Consider the following 20997-nt stretch of genomic DNA (forward strand, 5'->3'; position numbering starts at 1 on the left):
AAATCGAAAAACAAAGTCTCGGTCGCGCGTATTTTAGGTTTAAAAGAATTGATTAGTACTATAATAGAGTACGAACAATTCGGGAATAAACTCACAGGAAGATTATATTTATCGCGGTGTAAGAGGCACATACGCGCGGCGTTCCCGACCTAATGCGAGTGATGCACGCAGGAATTTACGTAAAAAGTTGAGTAACACCAGCAAAAGTTAGATATTTATATAAAACATGAAAAGTTTTTATTGCATGTTCGAGTAAAACGTTTTAATGGAAATCGACCCATCGCGTTTCCCGGTCACGAATCCTCGCAAATTGCGTCGATCCATCGCGCTCAATTAATAACGGTCCACTCTGGAAAATCAGGCGTCATCGTGAAAAATAACAATTGAACGCTTTAGTCAATCCCTTTTCGATAGATTGACCAAAAATCTATGAAAAAAAAAAAAAAAAAAAAAAAAATTCTGCAACGTGGAGTATCAATTTATATGTCAATTCGCGAATCACAAGACGACTGTCGACAACGATTCGTAGTTGTGCACAAATGTCCGCCGATGTTGGTCGACATAGAAAAATTTATTCCATTTTTGACGCGTAAATATAAAGCGGCTAGCGTAAAAAAAACGAATTAAAATCGACATACTTTCTGCAAGTATGTAAAAACACCGATTGTCGTGTTTGTAATATCGCGAATAAGCATCGAATTCATTTTCGCGTGTCTATCTGTAGTTGCGAATATAGATTCGCAAAAACATTGAGTTTTACCATAGAGAAACGAGCGCAAATAATTTTGAAGCTTTATAAATTATCAATTAACGGTCATTTCATCTTTTTCTCAATCTTTTTGCACTTATTTGATTGTAATTTGTATCAGTCTTATTTGCAATTTTGCTTTTAATCATTAGTGTTTATTCGCATGTTTTACCACGTATTAACGTGTTGATACCGATATCGGAGAACGTGAAAAATTTTGTTAGCAAAAAGATAAGCGGTTCTTTTTATAATTTAATATGCAATGTTTTCTTAAACAGGTAATACACCATTTCCAACATTTGCCCTGACTCTGCAGATCAATATTTTCCAGCAAAACAAGATAAACTAAATGCCTCCCGAAAGTACATTATATAATCTTTTCGCGCAATGGTCGGCCGCACGATTAAGGACGCCCGGAATAAACGAAAATGTTAAACGGGCAGAAAAACATGTTTCGGCATGCGTCACTTTATGAGAATGTCGCGATTTAAAGTCCCGGAACAAGAATCGCCATCGTTGATAATCTCGGGTTTTTCACGCTACGAAAAAAACGTTTTTGAATTTGTTCGGGATGTTTCTTCCGCTATAAATTTCGGGGTCAATTTTGAACTGATTTTTTTTTCTTTTTTCAACAAAAATACTCAAAACACCTGTGGTTTTCGAATAATTCGCATCAAAAATCGTTTTCGGCGGAGGAACGTAGAAATTGTTTTCTCCGGTTAATCTTACCGGGCGAACGTTTGATGGGATAAGAGAAATTCGAAACTAATATTACGAGTAGCATTATTATTGGCGCGGTATAATAAACGACGAGCTCGGCCGACACTTTTCCTGGAGAAGAAAAAGCGTCGGAGAAATCGTCTCCAAGTCAATCGTGGACGTTGCGAGATTGAAAGAACGTCTCGAACGTTCCCGTATACATTGAGTCTAACATTCGTGTTCGCCACGTAAAGCAGACAATTTTCACAGACGGCGTTCAATTTTCAAGATTCGATACGCAAAAATCATCTTTGATCCGAGCAGTGGCTCGTGTCCGTACCTTGTCGGCCGCGAGTCGCGCGACGAGAGCCTCTTTGAGCGGCCCGAGCCAATGGTGGGCCCCGACGAAACGCTTGTTCAGCAGTTTCGTGTGCGGGGCTGCCTGGGCATAGATCGCTTCCAGCTCGAGCACCACCATATCTTCACCCCTGGCCTCCTAGTTTCCCTCCTCTTCCTTCAGCTGGTCAGCCGGTTACGGTGGCTGTTCCGCGGCGCACTGACATTTATCACGCACTCGACACAACTCTCCCTTCGTATCCTCGTGCACATAAGTCGTATCGCACGTGGAGGTTAGCGCACCACCGCGCGACCTTACGTTGCTATTGTCAGGCGTCCCGCATCGTCATCCCTTCGGGAGCGCGCTATATACGCGACCTGGCCGCGGCCACGCACCTAAATCGCTAAATCGCACTCACCACCATCACCTGTCGAACCTCCTTCCCGGTCCGTCAGATTAACGAAAGAGAAAAGAAAAAGAGGGAGAAAAGAAGAATCACATTCTCGTCGAGGATCGACGTCGTCGATTGCTTCCACGTGTTCTAATCGCACGCGACAGACACGAACGATGTGTGGTCGTTGCCCCACGATTAATCGCACTGTTGTGTGTATGCACTTTCAGAAATTCCTCGAGATTTCCCTCGTCGGCCTGAAGCGAAGACTGATTCCGAGAAGTATATCCAGCAAGACCTTATTGTCGAGCCATCGTTCGGAAAGAGATCTCTCTTATCCCGTCGCGCGAATCACTGCGTTTGTTCGACGGTACAACTCGGTCGGTCGGTCGGTCGGTCGGTCGCGGTCGGTGAGGGTGAGGGAAATAAAGACGGGAGAAAAAGCGAACGACGTAAAGCCGGGATACGGAGGAGCCGCGCGGCGAGTAGTTAAGCCCGGCGTGATCCGGTAAACCGCGCGCGCTCGCAACGACTGCCGCGTAGAAAGGCAGTTGAGAACTGACTGCCTCCTCTCTCTCAACGAGCCTCCTCACTCCCATGGCCCGAGCTTTGAGTGGCGCGACGCGACGCGAGGCGAGGCGACGCGACGCGACGCGACGCGACGCGACGCGACACGACGCGCGGCCGATGTGACGCGTACATCCCCTCTCTCTTGCGTTCTCTCACCAACCCCTCTCCTCTCTCTCTCTCTCTCTCTCTCTCTCTCTCTCTCTCTCTCTCTCTCTTTCTCTATTCTATTCTCTTACTTCTGCTCGCCCTCCTTCCCTCTCTGAATCTGTCTCTTTCTCTTTCTCTCAGTCCGCTAGTCCGCTTTTCTCCCTCCTTCTCCGTCACACGCACTCTTTGACCGTCTCGTCTCCCTCGCTCCTGCGCTCCGCACATGTCCCGGCTATCTCTGTCCATCTTCCGCACCATTCCCCTTTGGCTTGCATCGCGGCATATATGTATGTATACACGTGTGCATGTGCATGTGTGTGTATGTATGTGTGTGTGTGTGTGTGTGTGTGTGTGTGTGTGTGTGTGTGTGTGTGTGTGTATATGCGCGCACCCGTGCAGCACGAACTAGAGCTCTATTCGTCGCAGGACCCGCCGAGAATACGGACCTGTCGCCCTCAGCTTCTTCACCCTCGACGCCTACCCCGCTCTTCTGGGGCTTCTATACTCTTAGCCGAGAAGCTACGACAAAGCCTAGAGCTTCCACAATGTCCGATTTGCTGTCTCGCTTACTCTTTCGTGTTTGCCGCCACTAGATGCATTTTAAGGATCCCGATGATAGAAAGGAATAAAAGGCGAAAGAAAGAGAGAGAAAAATAATGTTGTCTTCTCTTTTCGCGAACCGTGGGATTACTCGAAAAGTTATTTACTTGTACAAGAGGATTTGCCTCAAGTTTCTGAAATCTGTCTAAAGTCACTCTCCACTGCTTATAAGAGTTTGTGTCATTTTCACCATTTAAATCGCGTTTGTTTAATGTCGCGTTCGAGGCGATTACGTCCATCTAAATCGAGAAAATAATATTTCAACTTTCACGTTAAACAAGTTTCATAAATTATTCGTAATCGAGGTCGGTATTAGAGACGATATAGACTTATAGTGAGAATATGTCCGAGGTATTATTCACTTTCTCGGTATATCAACAATATGCCGTAACTTTTCGAGAAAATAACACGAAAAAGATTCTCGTGTGTCTGTAAGTATTTGTCTTTCATTAAAACCTTCCGATCGTCATGTGTTTAAATATATATCTTACGATTAAAATTGAACTGCAAGAAAAACCGAGAAATGTAATACGTTAATAAATTTTAAAACTTTTAAGTTAAGAAATTACGTAAAAGTAAAAATCCTTCATAATATTGATAAAAAAATATATTGTTGTCTACAGTTATTGATAAATCGACAATTAAAATTTTGATTTCGTTGCAAAAATTGTAAAAATATAAAAATATATTTTGCTATAAAAATATTACGTAAAATGTAAAAAAGAAAAAAAAAAAAAGAAAAAAAAACATTAACAAAACATCGATTAAAAATCATTGTATTACGATTGTAAATATCGCTCTCCATTACTGCACGTCACTGCGGCTGACTATATGTTAAGTTTGCGCATGTTAACTTTGTACATCATAATTTGTACGATTAACAGTTATTTATTAATTAACAACTAACAACTGCAATCCATTCTCGTAATTGATACGATGATCGTCGGATAATTTTCAATGCAAAGTGAATAACAACGAATAACGGGATCCGAGTACGAGGATTGGAATACAAATCGTCGAGTAATTATTGCGCACGGTACTCTTACAAAGCCGCCGCAATAATCGCCAACGCGAATCGCTTCTCCCACATGAAAAACGATACACCCTTCCCGATATATCCGCAATTCACAGTTCGCGAGTAATTGCGTTAATATGGATGATCTAAAATGGTTGTCGGAACGTAAACTTATTTATTACGGTACAAGCGCCACGCGATGATTGGATAAGGCGATTCTCGCCACCTAAGAAAATATATTGTACGTGCGCATGTACATGTACTGTCACAATTAAATGATAGAGTACATTGTAATCGCGAATTAATACGCCTATTCCTGGTACAAACACTTCGGTGACTCATCAATTTACGATCGATGCGATTATTATTCGTTTTATGTGAAAAAGAGAAAAAGAAGAGAAGGCAGATGTGACATTCATTCAGAAACAATATATTCATTTAAATTTCTCTTTGAGGAAAATGCTTCTTTATTTCATATTATATTATGTTTTAGCAGAAAATGTTAAAATTATTTCGTGAAATTTTTATACATATTTATTTTTATGCCTCAGTCTGGTCAAAATTTTCTTAGATCTGTCTTTTCAGAAATGATAATTCACAAATCATCGCTTCATTGAAGAATCCACCGTCAAAATATCGCGCTCAATAAAACTCAAGTTCCAAATTAACGTAACGCGCACTCCCCGCATTTTCAATATTAACAGACGTGTCTCGAGACGCGCAGGAACCCTTCTTTTGCCCCCTTCATCGGGGCGCGCTCTCGTTTTCTCTCACTACTTTCGTTCCCTTCCGAAGTGCCTTTGAAGAGCGTACGGGGGAGAATAACCCCAGCTACCTGTACTTGCGACGAGGGTGAAACAAAGAGGCGCGCGGAGTTTCATGAAATTCAAAAGAAGACGACTAACCCCTTCTCGCGATCTTCTCCTTCGTCGGAGAACCTGTACCGCTTTAATAGTGGCGACGACGATGGTATCGTTGAACTATGCGCCAAAAATCAGTAATTCACTCGCAGGTGAAAATAGTAACGACTATCGTCGAAATCGGTGAAAGGCACATAATCGATCGTCCGTGTTTCTCATAGACCGCGACTTCCGTCTCTTCCGGTGAATTATACTTCTTTTTCCCGTTTTATTTTTCCAAGATTAACGATTACCGCTTTAAGCAAAGCGAATGAAAGCAAAAAATTAAATAAAAAATTAACCGGATGACTATATTATTCTTACTGTTATCTTCGTTAATTAATATTTGATAATCTTTCTTAAATATTCGCTTTAAAAATTGTTCGTCATGTGAAGGAAATAAGCTCGCGTAACTTCTTTCATATCAATAAGAACTTAATGAGTGACGGATAATGTCCATGCTGCATTCGAGAATGAGAGATTTAGTTAGATCGAAGAATTTTCACCTTTTCATAGACTTCCCAGGCAAATTGCAGTTCTCTCATTGGTCGTGTCATAATTTCGATAATGCGACGTATCGATCGTAACAAACTTGGAAAGTCCTCGGGAACAAAGAGATGCAAAATGACAGTAGGGCACAGAAAGGAGTAAGACGCGAATGGCATGATCTCTCTCTCTCTCTCTCTCTCTCTCTCTCTCTCTCTCTCTCTCGTCGATATATCTTGTCGTCGACCATATCCAACGGCCTATTGTCTCTCGAGGAATCTTCCCCCTTCCCTCATGCGCCTCATATACACCAATATGGCGCACAGAACAGCCGCGAGGTGGTGGACAGAGCCGCCATGAGCGGATGAGGGTGAGGGCGATGATGTTATGAAAGGGAAGCGAAAGATACTCATGGATGGTGGAAAAATTAGAAAAGAGAACAAAAATGCTAGGCAAAGAGATGGAAAAAGGAGCGACGCAGAGGGAGTTATATGAGAGAAAATACAAAATAGAATATGCAAAGATACATAGCAAAAGCGAGACACATGGTCTTGACTTTATAAGAAAAAATTATATTTCAGAAAAAGGGAGGCGTGCTCTCTACGCATATAAAATTAAAAAATCCTTAGACTCTATTTCTTTCGCCAATAAACTTCTACATCGCGAACTAAAGCACTAACTATTAAAAATTAAAATGTTTGAAAAAATGAGCGCGAGAACTTAGATACACATTATAAAGAGACTTAAGTACACAAGAAGAAAATCAACTTCATCTTTCTCTTTTTCGTCTCCTTTTTACAGTTATTTTTTTTTTAAATGTAGCTCTCCTAATGGCGAATAATACTGCCGCGGCGAGAAATTCCAGAAGTTTTTCGCAATTTCCCGCGCCCTTCTTATCCGGTGTGTTACCGGGGTGTTTCAATTTCCCCGACTCTTCCTGATTTCCTCGTAGCAACCCCGATAAAGAACTCTGGTATCGTTGGTGTGCATTGCGTTGCAGCACCGACGAAAAAAAAAAGCAGATGATGAAGGGATGAGACGAGATGAAACGTAATGAGAAAGAAGAGGAGAAGAGAGAAGAGAGAAAAGAGGAAAGGTGAGGCGGAGAGAAAGAGAGAGGGGTAAGGAAAGATAGAAAGGGATGGGCGAGACGGGACGCCGTGGTCGGTCCCTATCGGTCGCAACTACTCCATACCATATTATTTACACGTCGGCAACTTTGCAGCGTCGCGCACCGCCGACGAAGTAAACGCATAAATATGCTTACCCGCGAGAATACACCGCGATGCACACCGTGTAGAAGAGATGTGGGACTGACGCATACTGTGGGCGACGACACGTTAAACTACAACGTGATTTCTGAAAGGCGAGACACTCGCATGGGCATCGGAGATACGCCCGTCCGATACGCACTTCGGACTCGCCGAGGTGTGGTCATTGATTCCGAGCCACCCCCTCCCCTCTCCCCCTTGCCTTGTATGACGCACAGGGGAGGTTCGCCCGTACGTCTCCTCGATGTGCTCGAAAGAAGCAAGAGCGTACTCGAATCGTCCAATTCCAATTTATCCGCCGAAAACAATAGATGTATAAATATGTGGATTGAATAAACTATTTTGCGTGTCTGCTACATCCGGCGCTGCATAAAATTATCTCACGATATTCCGATGGTGGACCAACTATCCACGGAATGTTTCCGCTTTTAGATAGATTTTGATTAAACAACATGGCGAATAGGAGACATAAGCGTCGTTTCCGTCGATGGACGCGAGATGAAAAACGACGTCAAATGTTGAGAACCCCCGCATTCCAAGGGATGGATCAACACGCCAGTTCGCGTGTTATATACCGGCGTTCTTGTTCTCTCTCCCTCCTTCTCTCTCTCTCTCTCTCTCTCTCTCTCTCTCTCTTTCTCTCTCTCTCTCGACCTCTCCCTTTCACATTCTTTCTCTCGGGTATACCGCTTCCAACCCTCACGTGAGACACGGCGGCCAACCGCAGCCGCCACCACCGCCGCCACCACCGCCGCCACCACCGCCACCCTCCATGGACTCTTATTATAATAAAAAATTTCCACGTGAGCGCGGCTCGCGTATATAAATATGCTTGGCGATCGCGCTTAACTTAAAAGTGCCCGACTGCGCACCTACCTACCTATCTACCTATCTACCTACCCACCTACCCCCAGCTATCTGTGTACATGCACCCGTGGCGTTGGCGTAATAAACGTCCTAGCTGGAATGCGCAGCGGGAGTTTTAATCGCGCTCGGAAAAAGGGATCGACGTAGAACGGCCGACCGATATTCGCCCATCGCTTTCCCCCTTTTATCGTCGTTCGTCGACGACGTTATCGTCGACAACGTGTGCAAATTTCACCGTATGCCACGAGCATCGAGGTCGTAAACCAATTGAAAGAACAAGGAGCCCGATATCAGTCAAGTCGCGGATATTCGCGCGTGACCAACATCTACATCCACTACACGTGTGACAATTTCCAAATAGATTAAGATCATTTCAATTGACGTCAAATACCTACCAGACAAAACTTTTTTAAAAATTTTACTACTTTTTAAAAAGTAATAAATATCCAAAAGTAGTAATTATCCAAAAAATTTGACGCACAAGTATCGGACGAGTACATTAATTTTACTTCTCATTCTTTTGACTTTTATAATTTTAACTTTAGTCCTCGACGTATGCAATTAAATGCAATTTAAATTACAATAAGAAATAACTGATCTTACAATAGAAATAAAACAGATAAAAATAAGAAAATCTATGGGCACAAAATTAAAAACGAAATCTTGTGATAACAAAGAACAGTGAATTTTCGGTATCCTCCCGTAAATTTGTTTCCCCAAACAAGTTTCATTTCTAATTCGTAATTAGCATCACAGAAAAAAAAAAAAAGAATGTCTAATTCGGAATCCAATTTGAATGCAAATTGGAGCACTTTCAATCGGCACAGACGGATCGTTAAACGCAAGAGAGACTGCCTTGTTGAATTAGAAGCGCAAAATCAACGTGCTTACCGCAAAGTCAATAATGTATGTGCTCTTCCGCGAGCTCTGAGATTTAACAACGTAACGAAAAGAGAAGGGAAACAGTGGCGGCACTTGGTCACGATTTCCGAGGTGTTTGTCTCGCGCCGCCGAAGGCGGGACAAAAGAGGACGCGAATAAGGGGTCGCGATTGAAGAAGGGCTGAAGTGAAGGTAGATTGCCGGCTTGAGTTGGTTTCTAGCCTAGATCTGACTCCGCAGGTGATCCGAGGTTTTAATTGGGATCCAGCTCGTGGGAGAAATTCACGCAGTCGTCCGCGTTCTTTCGAGACTAATGATCCTTCCTTCTCGTTTGATTAATAACTCGTACGCGGGATGACGCTTCCGTCCAGATCTATGACACGTTATGTGACGATAATGATGGAGTCGTGTTATCGATTCGCCGACGTCTACTGTCCTACTGTCGCTTCCCGACGAGCGGAGACGGTAATTAAATGTTATTAATAATAAATGAGATACTTCATCCAGATTAAAATATTAATTCAATGCGAAACTATAACGGAATCGTGTTTTACGATTTTTGCGAGTTATAGGAATAAAATCAATAAAAGAGACGCCTTGGATAAAATCATAATTTTCGAAAAGATAGAGATTTAAAATTATTAACTTATCGCGATTAAAATCTTAATATCGATAATATCTTTATAAAAATATTAATACAATTTTAATGTGTGTGGAAATTTTTTTTAAACCTTAATTTTTAGATATATTTAAATTTGATATAAGAGTTCCTTCGCTCGAAATCTAGAAATATATAGAAGACTTGAAGAGAAATAGAATAGACAGAGAATAAACTCGAGCGTCACACAAGTCTGTTTGTATCGATAATGCGTACAATAGAATGTTACTTTTAAATTTGCACGGCGGTTTGATTGGATGAGTCATCGATCGATTTTCCGCGCGTGAAAGGCGTCGGTGGCAAGGTGATAAATTTCAATAACGTATAACCTTGACCTTCCTTCATCCATCCTGTCTATCACCACGGGAAGTCAACGAAGAAGTCATATGGCACGATTTTAGCCTCGAAAATCCGGCATCGAAATGTAAACAAACGAAAAAAAAAAAAAAAAAAAAAAAAAAAAAAAAAAACCGATATTGCGATCGATCAGTAAGTAGTGTTTTTCATAATATAACAGAAATATTAATTTTTAAATAGAATTTTTTTCATTGAAAAAAGATAATAAAATTTTTCTGTAAAAAATTTATATATTTCTTTTCTTATTGCTCGAATGATTGAATGTTCTTGTAATAATTTATACATTATTTATAAATATATTTAAACATTTCGAAACACATTTGGATGAAATCGGACTCTTGTTAATATCTCGTGTTAATATCGCTCGAAATGAGAAAATCTCATATAATAAACGCCGAGCGTATTTTCTGCGTTTGTAAGAGTAAAAAATAATGAGGTAAGATACGTGTTTGTATGTGTAGGCAACTAAAATAGTATACGTCAAGAACATCCGAGCTGGTTTCTACACAGTCCCCGTGTGAGAAGCGTTGTAGCAGGTTCAATATAATCAACAAAGACTGTCATAATAAAGCCTCTACAGTTGCTACTCCCGCTTGATTATTTATAGGAAAGAGTTCACCCGAGAAAAAAATTATACCGTTACTTTCCTACTCTCTCGCTTAATAACAATGAACGTATAGACATAAAGGTTCCGCGTTTAATTGACGCGAACTGCAATCTCTTCCGAGAGATTCGCTTGGTAGCAGACAAGATCTCTTTGACCCCCGACCCGTCTATCCCTCCCTCGGCGAGTTCGAGGTGCGTAAATTTTCAAGACGATGACGAGTGCCGCGACGCCAGCGCGTCGAGACAGGTGTCGGAAAAATGAAGAAACGCGCCTCTGACTCGGCAAAAATTACACGCAATCCGAGGAATACAATCCATCAACGACAGATCCTTGGGTGCGTCAAAGGGGACCGGAAGGGATAAATACCCCGGCGCCACGAGGAGGATACAAGAAGGATGCGACGAGAGTTCACGGTTGCGCAATGTGTCGCGCTCCTTGCATTCATCCAATAAAACTTACCACTAATAAAATAATGAGCGAGGAAAATTTTTCATGGCTAATAATTAATACACGTCGTATATAAAAGAGTAAATCATGCGCCGTGTAAGTAATAAACATGTTTCAAAAATCTCCGTGGTAACGGTAAAAGCATAAATTACGCTACATTTTCTCTCGCGAGTAAAACTTTGCGAGGGAAAATTAAATACCGAGTCGCTGATAAATAGAGAACGGCACGGGGGAACGACGGCACCTCACGGTGGCTCTCTTCCGGGCCCGTCTATGTCAGAGTGAATCACTCAGCGTGAAAAATGGCGACGAAGGCGCACGGGAAAGGGAGCCAGCCAGCTTTATCCGTAGCCATAGTCGAAGTATGGCCGGTTATGTTATGTAAGAACGACGAAAATATCGTCGAATGAGTGACAAGCACTTGGCCTATTCGGCTGTATTCGTCGTTAGACAATTCAAAATACACGATTATTCGCAAAGGTGTGCCGATCTCTCGTTGGATTGATCACTCAAGCGAGATAATACGCGGAATGAAAATTTGATCTAGAAATTATTCTATCTACACAGATAAGATTAGTGTCAATCAAATAAGTCTTTCTAATATCGAGAAGTTTACGAGAGAAAGATTTCTCTGAAATTGAGAATGATTTTAGTAAAGTTATTAAAATTATCGAATGTCCCTTTGAACTTCTTTGATAAAATAGGGAAGAATATTGTATCTTAGCGAAAAAATGTTAAAAGAAATTTTTCCTGTATTTTTCAAATTAATCCTGAATATCTTGACACCTAAACTCCGAATTGGATTAAAACAAAGTTCCCTTGAAATCAATTAAGGAATGTGATCACGTTAGTTTATTTTGAAGCTACCGTTCGCGTGCTACCGGATCAAATATTTCGGTTCTCTTATTAGATTAAGTAAACTTCACACCGCGCGACGCATCCAAATCACCTGACACTCGAAAACTAACGACAACGAAATCCAGTTCTGACGGCACACGACGAACTTCATGTCCGACTGTCAATCGCAGCGGCCGATTTGGCACGGATCCCACGAAAAAAAAAGCTGAAAGTTACGAAGATAGATTTTTACCTATGACTACTGATAAGAAATATTCGCAGGGTGGCAAACTAAGTAGATTACAGCGAGCAAGCGAAGATGATGATGTTTATCATTATGTTTAATTATATTAATACATATAATATGTCGAATTTTCAAAATGTCTTAGCATAAATTTAGAAAAAAAAAAAATAAATTTTTTTATTTCATAAATATGTAATTAAAAATGACAAATTAAAAATGTAAAAAATACAAATTGTACGTATCTACGTACGTATTTTATATTCTTTGAAATGTACCGATGTTGGATCGACACGATTGAAAATACTCTGCTCGACGCGATACTTCCTGACAGATTAAAACATCGAATAAGAAAAGGCAAGAACCAACGCTCTTTATTTACCGATCTACAAAGCGGTAAATAAAAATCGGCAAGTATCCAGCCGACGATGTGAGAAGCAGGTCACGCGGAAAATCCAAGATCGATGAGAGAAACGTGCGAGCGGAGGATATGTTCGACGCTTTGAGATAGAATCTTCAAATTCCCGGGCGCAAAACGTGGCGCAAACGCCGGGAAACGATTTCGTGCCCCGAAGATTGTAACCTTCGGGCGATGATACAGATTTTCATCGGGAGGAAGAGTCATTGCACTTTATGCTGAATGGGCAGCGAGTCAACAACCCGTCCTCCCTCTCTCCCTCCCCCCCGTCTCTCTTTCTCTATCCGTGTATATGCGTTTACACCACACCTTCATGGTCTTTTCGCTCCTCTCTCTTTCTCGTTCTCCTCCCGCGAAGAGGAAAAACGCGGCGGGGAGACGGAAAAGGGTGAAGAAGGAAAGGCTGGGGGAGGGGAGGCGGGGGAGAGGCCGGGATGCGGGTGGAGGAGGGAAGAGAAGGTCTGGGAATCGCTTCATGCATCGCGGAGCACAAGCGCTCGCGTAATAATACGATCGGAAGGCGAGCGAGCACCGTCTCACGCGTGCACGCACTTTTCGTGCCTCGACACGCGTGCCTCCTCTCTCTCTCTCTCTCTCTCTCTCTCCCCCCGATATTAGACACGACGAAAGAAAAGCACAAACGGGCGCGCGCGTTCAAGACGTCGTTTGAAACGCGGATGCACGCGCGTCACACAATCCCGTCCCGGTACGAGCACGAACGAGCGTCCTATTTTTATATGTACGGCGTGCACACAGGACGCGCACGACGACGAGCGGCGTCGCGAAAATCTCGGCGTGCCGGCGAAGGGAGACTCGAAGGTCGACCTTTTTTTACCGAGTGAGGTAATTCAAGATATACGAGATACGCGGCTTGACGATCAAAGCTCGCGGACAAATCTCTTCAATCTCCGTGCCTCGAATCGCGAACGGCAACGGATTTTTCTCCGGAAACATAATACGTCGCGAGGAAGAAATTCACAAAATAGTTTTGGAAATCTAGTTTCTCTGACAGATCTTTTAAATACTTTTTATAAAATAGACATTTCGATATATCCATCAGCGTTTTTTTTTTTATCGATGGAACTCATCACTTCTTTTGTTTTGGATTTAAAGTAAAACTGGCGTCTAGATCCGACTCTTTTTTTTTTTCCTTCGAAGAATCGTCGGCGATTGAGAAGATTAAGTGTAACTGTCGTGTCTGACCAGAAAAATGGGCTTACTCTCGCTCTAAACGACGCGTGCATCCACGGAAGTGGAACTTGCTCGTCGAGTAAAATTAATACGGAGTGCTGTGTCGCGTCTATCTTTTTCCAGACATCTAGTCTCGGCTCACGGTCGCCGGCGACTTTGCGCCGCATTTTGCGTTCTCATCGAGGCGTGAGACGTCGAGTGGAGGCAAGAGTGAGAAAAACCGGGAAGATCGGCGGCGCGGTATTTTGCATGGAGTGGAGCGAGGTATCTCAATCCCTTTCTTCATGATATGATATTTCCGGAGAACGTATTCCGAATTATTCAAATGTACTTCTGATCGATAAAGAAGATCGATAAACAGGGGAAACAAGATGACGATCTTAAGATTCCTTGAATCACTCTGATTTTCGTGGTGATATAAAAATAACGATTAATTTTTCTTTTATTAACGAAAGCCTTGCCTGTCACTCGCAAAAATTGAAAAAAATTTATAAACAAATTAGAATTTTGTATAATTTAAATTTTTTGAGGACGTGTCAATTTTATCATATGTGGGTAAGATGAATAATAAGATGATAAAGATTAAAACTAACTTTTTAAATAACAATTAATTTTTATATGAATTTTTAATATTCCATTATTATAACGCCTGAATAACACAGTAAAATACAAATAGACAGTACTTATGAGTAAAAAATATCATTTATAATCTAACTTTAAGAAAATAAAATCTAGATAAGAATAAAAATGATTTTAAGTTATACTTATTATATTTATTATAATTCCTCATGAAGAAACATCACAAAATTACATTCAGATATACTCAAAATATATTATCTATTGTTGACAGAAATTTAAATTACAATAGATTATTTATTATCATTAAAAAGTTTCCTCTAAACAGTTTGGCACTGACCCGTTAGCTTAAAAATATTAGCCAGTCATCATCTTAATCCCCTATTTACTTTCATAAATTATTACACGCGTCTAAATCTTGATGATTAAGAAAGAGATATTCTCATCGCAGTATCACGCTATCATTGTGGACAGTCGATTCGCAGTGCATACGAGTCTTGTTCTTCGTGCAGGAAAGCGCTGTCGCGGCTTTTTCCTGAGAACAATAGTCCTCGGTGGTACTATTTCCCGTAGGCGGGAAAACGCGTTACAACTGCTACCTTCTCCCCGTCTGCCTTCGCTCACCAGTCTGTCGTTTCAGTTTTCAGCCGACACACGAGAATCTCTTTACAAGATAAGATAAGATTTCGTGAATTTCCAAGAAGATCCACGGATTTGAGAACGCAATTTTATAAACGATGTATAATTAATATACCGCGGGAATGTGCACGCTCCGCGACATGCCTGAATTACGAGCACTTGACGAGATGGGAGCAGGAATGCCTGGTGGTACCGATATATTTGCCGTTCTATTTTCTGAATAGGCACTCAAAGTAGACACGTCAGAAGCTGTCAGTCAATGATTTATATCGTTCGTCCGCGGCCGCCACCGTCGGCCGCCACCGTCGGCCGCCACCGCTGTTTCCTCTCTTTAAAGCCCGAATCGCCCACATTATCGACACGAGGGCCGCTTTTGTGGGGGTAGAATGGAAAAAGTGTGCCCTTGAGAATACATCCTATCAAAGCGCGCGCGCGCGCGCGCGCGGGAATTATCATTGTGCCCACCGGCCGAAAAGACGGGACAAAAAGCGTAGCGGTCGAAAGCCGATCGGTTAAAATGTCATATATGCCTATCTCGTTTCTCACGTCATTAGACCACTAAGGACACGACCTAAAATAAGACGAGGGTAGAGCGATCATTTTCATTCGGAAATATGCGCTTCGCACACACGAAGAATAAATAATGTTATCCTTCTGATAATACAGCCTGATTACGTATCGAGAAGAGCCGAGTGAAATGTACGAATCGAAGTCAAACTAGTCGGTTCTGTCATCGAGAACGAACGAACGTCGAGGAACGTCACATGACGTACGTGCGCAAAACGACGTAGCTATTTTCTCTGGCTTGGCTATACTCGAAAATAGTAATGCTTTAATCGTGTCTCATTCGAGCGCGACTACAGGCTAGGAAGGTGATTCGGTGGTTGAGCCCTATTTCGCATTACGTCACGGTAATCTCCATTGATGATAGCCATTTATCGCAAAGGGTAACATTAAAGTAAATACAGTCAGGATATCGTTAGAATGACTAGTGATTCTAAGGTATAGTGTCGATTCTAAAGACCGTTAAATTATATCTTCAAATTTTCTTTATAAAAGATCAAAAATTTTTTTTATCATCCCTCTCTTACACACACGCGCGCGCGCCCTCACAAAGAAAGAATTGGCAGCTTCTTTAATTTTGTTTTTCAAAAAGTTAGAAAAAGAGAAGCAAATCTGGAACAATTTCCTTTAACTTTCTAAATGTATAAATGCAGTAAACATTCATAGTAAACAAAATTCATGTTTACATAAAAGAGAAAATAAGATACTAAACTGTAGCAAGATTGATCACTTTAGTTGCAAATCATTTTCTTCATTCCGGAAAATAAAAGAAAAAAGTTGATGAAAGTACTTCTGATATAAAAGCTAGGTGCTTCATGGGAAGTTCCGCAATGTCTTTTGCATGATTACATTTGAAATTTTCAGTAACTTCAAGAAATCGCGCGGAGTTAGGAAAATTCTTTCAGAGAAAGACTGCATGAGAAAAATGCGACAAAGTAAAGCAGTACAAAATCGAAAATATACTTCTTTGGAGTGAACGTTTACTGCATAATCGAAATTAATTAATTGTAATGATTGCATTATGGTACTGCGACGTGACATCGTAATTGTCTTATAAAAAGTTTAAGACCTCTTTGTAAACTAATGTATTATTGACATTTGTAAAAATCTGTTTAATTGCCGTATAAATATTTGAAGTAATATTTTCAACTCAAATTTATATATACTTGAATATAATTGCAAAATATACATGCAAACTCATATTCTTCGTTCTTTCGATTATTAGTAAGTAAGTATCGAAGAAACGCGTACCTGCATAAGAGAATTTTAAATATCAAACTGAGTATTTTACGATAAATCTAGGCAGACATTCGGATACAGGATCAATTTAATATTTATTGTTTATAAAGTATTTTATGCTTGATACATAAATTGATTATTCAATTTTATTTTTAGAAAATTTCGCAGTTTCACACAACCTTATTATAAAACTAAGAAAACTAGAAATAAAAGTAGAATAAAACTAGAGAAAATAATCGTATTAAAGTAATCTATATAATCATAAGATTTTTAAAATGTTATATAATATACTTTCCAAATTGCTTTAATTTTTGTCGCATTAATTTCATTGTGCTACATATTGATTTATAATTTTTAGTTTCATAAGTTTAGTTTTTTGTAATTATTAAAAAAATAATTAAGCGTTCTAATATGAATAATATAACGCCGATAATATGCGCTATTTTGTTCGATAACGAAACAAGAACTTCGAAATCTACGTTTTCAAAATTTGCAAAGAATTTGTATTTCTATCCAAGTGATGTTGAGACATTTTTGTTACTTTCTGCATGACAATGCACGCACAAGTTTCTCTTCGTTCAAATGTGCTTAAAAAACGAGAATTATGTTTGAGTTAACTTACCTGGACGTCTAAGTGCGTAGTGGTGTCCTGCGGTTGCGGAGGACCTTGTTGTTGCTGTTGTTGCGAGGGCGGTGGACCAAGCGGCGGCGGCGGAGCTTGCGCCCCAAACAGCTGCGCTGCTGCATGCGAATGCGGATGTTGCAAATGATGCGTCGGTGGTGCCTGATGGTGCTGAAGATGATGCGGCGGAGCCGGCGCGAATGCTGCCATGAAATGTTCTTCGCTGCCGACAACGTCAATCCCGGGTTTCAGCAGGACAACACCGCCGCCACCGGCGCTTACAGCTAGAGTGGCGGCAGCATTCTTCTGAAATTCTTCCTCGCCCGGTGACGGTTGACGGCTTCCGGGTGTGCGACTGTAAGAGAAATATAAAAATCAATCAGACCAAATAAGGAATACAGCGTAATTAATATAGAATTATATTTTACAAGGAAAAAAAAAATGATTAAATAATTGCTTTATCCATGCACTTCGATTGTAATGAATATTAAGTCATAAAACCTTCGATAAAGCTGACATGTGAGCAAACGTAAGAATTATATTTTTGTTTTCTATATAAAGACACTGACGTGGTTTTCCCGAGCAGTTGGAAACGGTGACCGTAAATGTCAGGAATCTCATTGTGTCAGGGATCTCAATAACGAACGTGATCGGCAAGTATAAAATCGGTTTTCAAAGTATTCGATATGTGTATCCTAATTTATTCATACATTCACATTTTTTTTTAGACTTAATTTACTTCAAGAGTTTTAAATTTAAATAAATTTAATTCTATCAAAATTATCTTAACAATTAGTAGAATTATCGATATATTTTCTATCAAAATAGAAATTTTTATTTTTGTCACGTATTGTTTTAAGAATTGGAAAGTTCTACAAATAAATTTGTTGAATAATTTCGCAAAGAAACATTAAACCTAAAATACTACGTATACGCAATTGGCTACGTCATGTAACGGTGTACTTTGCATAATAGTATGTAACAGGATGCAATCCGTAGATTAGATGACTCGTTATTACTCACTAATTTCGTGAGGAAAAAAAAGTAGAAAAACTATGAATGTCAATAGTAGCCGTCAACGATAAATTAATGTCATTAACATAACAACATAGAAATTATAATATTTCTATCGCTTATACTTTCTCTTATCGCTTATCGCGTATACTTTCTCTCTAAGCATTCAAAAATTCGACAATTATCATATAAAATGTGCGCAATAAATTTTTTTATAAGATGGATATCTTTACGAATGAAAGTCAAAATAAAATCGTCATCACAAAAACTTTCAAAAATTACATTTTTCTCCTTTTTACTGATTATATTTAAAAATAAAATTTCATAAATAAATCTATGTCGCACATGTTTTTATAAAGGTTCTAAATTGTTAAGATTTAAATTAATTAAATTAATTTAACTTAAGAAAAATAAGATTACACATATACAAACAGCGCATTGACGCAACAAGAAAACAATGTCGGTAACGTCGTTGTCGATCGCGCTTTCTGTTGTGTGCTACTGATGGCGCAACATCACTAGAAATCAAGCGAAAAAGTATCGCGAAAGGAATTATAGAAGGACTGTATGTAGAGCATACTCTTAATCTCAGATATCATTATGCTATTTCACCATGATAATTGCGGTAAAATATTTGCAGATAAAATATATAAAAAGTTACATATATCCAATAGAATACAACAAGAAGCATAAGGAAAAATCAAGTTCTTGCTGTATTTACTGGTTATTCAATTATTTAATTTAGATTATTACTAACTGCTTTCCTGTAAGTTGTTTTTATTTCTGTTGATGGTTTAAAAAAATAAACATAAAAATAAAAAAAGTGCAGATTCATTATTCATTTAATACTAAGAACTTTGTTAAAATCTTAATTTCAAGATTAATAATATAAATAATTAATTTAAAATATTAAAATATTATAATTAAATTAAATATTATATTTAATTTAAAATATTAAAATATTATAATTTAAAATATTATAAAAAACAAAATAAAACTAATTATTTAAGTGTCAATCTGACTTTGAAAAAAATGTGATACACAATATCATATTTGATATCAAACAATTCGATCAACAAAATAAAACTTACTTAAATCCTTTGTCGTCATCCAAACCATTTTGAGACGTTAATCCATTACCCTGCGGTCCAGCATCATCCTTTGTGTTATCAAAGGGACTTGCCGAACCTTTTTCTTTTTCTTTCTTGTCTGCATCAGTATTCTGTATATAAAAAGATTAAAATAAAATAAACTATATATATTTACATGCAAACATAAATTAACTTTATGTTATGTCATATATAGTACTTACTAATCTCAGAGAAACCATCCGTGGTTCCAAATCTTTTGGTGTAGTAGGACTTGATCCAAGAACGTATTCAACCATTTTAACTCCCAAACCACCTGTTTCACTGCAAGAAGAAAATATATATTTACATATCGCTGTTAAAATAACAAACAAATATATACAAATCAATAAAAATATTATTATATAGACAATTTTAAATCTTTCTTTACAAATATTTTTATCGAATTTATAATTTTTCCTCAATAAAACTTCACCAATATCATTTACACGTTTGATATTACTTTAGTTAATGATTCTCTCATTAAAACTTATATTAGAAACTTGGCATTAAAAAGATTTTATCATTTATATGTAAACATATAATTTTTAAAACTTAATTTATAAAGATTTTCATATTCACAGTTTCTTACTTGAAATTATCAATATACTTAGACATCCAGAATTTTCGCGCGTTCTATTTTCATATTCAGAGTTTACTGATGAAAGACGCGTAATACTCAGGAACAACATAACATATAAAAACACACGAACCTGCTTCTAGGACTAAGTACTGTCCCGACTTCTGATGTTTGATGGTGATATCCCGTTCCAACTCCCACACGTCTACCCGTACCCATTGAAATTGGTTGTGAGACAGCATGATCTGCGAAGGACAAGTATACGTGAGACAATATTTACATAAATTATTTACACGAGAACTACTTCTCTTCACGATAGAAGAATTTGCACGATTTAAATTAGAGTTATAAATATTTTCGTTCAGTCAACGATTAATATTTATTGAAAATCAAGTTTTTGCTTTCAGATCAATCTGACCCTAAAATCTCGCTTTAGGATATATTTCAAGATGCTAAAAGGAATCTGATGTTTCCTAAGAAAAAGTACGAATATATACGAACGCATATATGCGGCTTCTCTCCGCTTTATCTCAAGATTCTAAGTAATACACTGAAAATATCGCCGAAAAATCTATTCAGTTTCCAATAGTTGATTGAATTTAATAAGATACGTATAAATGACGATAGAGAACATGTGTGCTCCATAAAAAAAAAAAAAAATAAAAAAATAAAAAAAAATAAAAAAAATAAAAAAAATAAAAAAAATAAAAAAAAAATAAAAAAAAATAAAAATAAAAAAAATTACAAGTTTACATATATTTAATGCCACAACTGCGAGTCAATACAAAGAAGGATCAATAAACACAAATAAATATATATATATATATATATACCAACAATTCGCAATATATATATATATATATATACACAAAATAAACCTCTCCCTCTAATGTATATACGGAATACATGAAGAAGTAACGCACTCGTACGATTTGTATACATACATTTTCGCGCAATTTTTGTTTTTAC

At 38.8% G+C, this 20997-nt stretch overlaps 1 protein-coding gene across 6 annotated transcripts in view; it reads right to left on the minus strand.

Annotated features, from left to right (window-relative positions):
- The window catches only part of pum (pumilio), a 90906-nt gene that overhangs the window by 45671 nt on the left and 24238 nt on the right, over nt 1-20997 (minus strand). For all 6 annotated transcript variants that reach the window (XM_089073194.1, XM_089073190.1, XM_089073177.1 and 3 more), the window contains 4 exons: nt 20162-20273; nt 19634-19733; nt 19413-19543; nt 17308-17662 (listed from right to left, as the gene is read on the minus strand). In XM_089073194.1, coding sequence (XP_088929320.1) covers nt 17308-17662; nt 19413-19543; nt 19634-19733; nt 20162-20273 — 698 coding nt within the window. The remainder of the gene's footprint in view (nt 1-17307; nt 17663-19412; nt 19544-19633; nt 19734-20161; nt 20274-20997) is intronic.

This window comes from Pogonomyrmex barbatus, unplaced genomic scaffold (genome assembly GCF_055798465.1).
Source record: "Pogonomyrmex barbatus isolate J1 unplaced genomic scaffold, ASM5579846v1 scaffold1, whole genome shotgun sequence".
Taxonomy (NCBI): Eukaryota; Metazoa; Arthropoda; class Insecta; order Hymenoptera; family Formicidae; genus Pogonomyrmex; species Pogonomyrmex barbatus.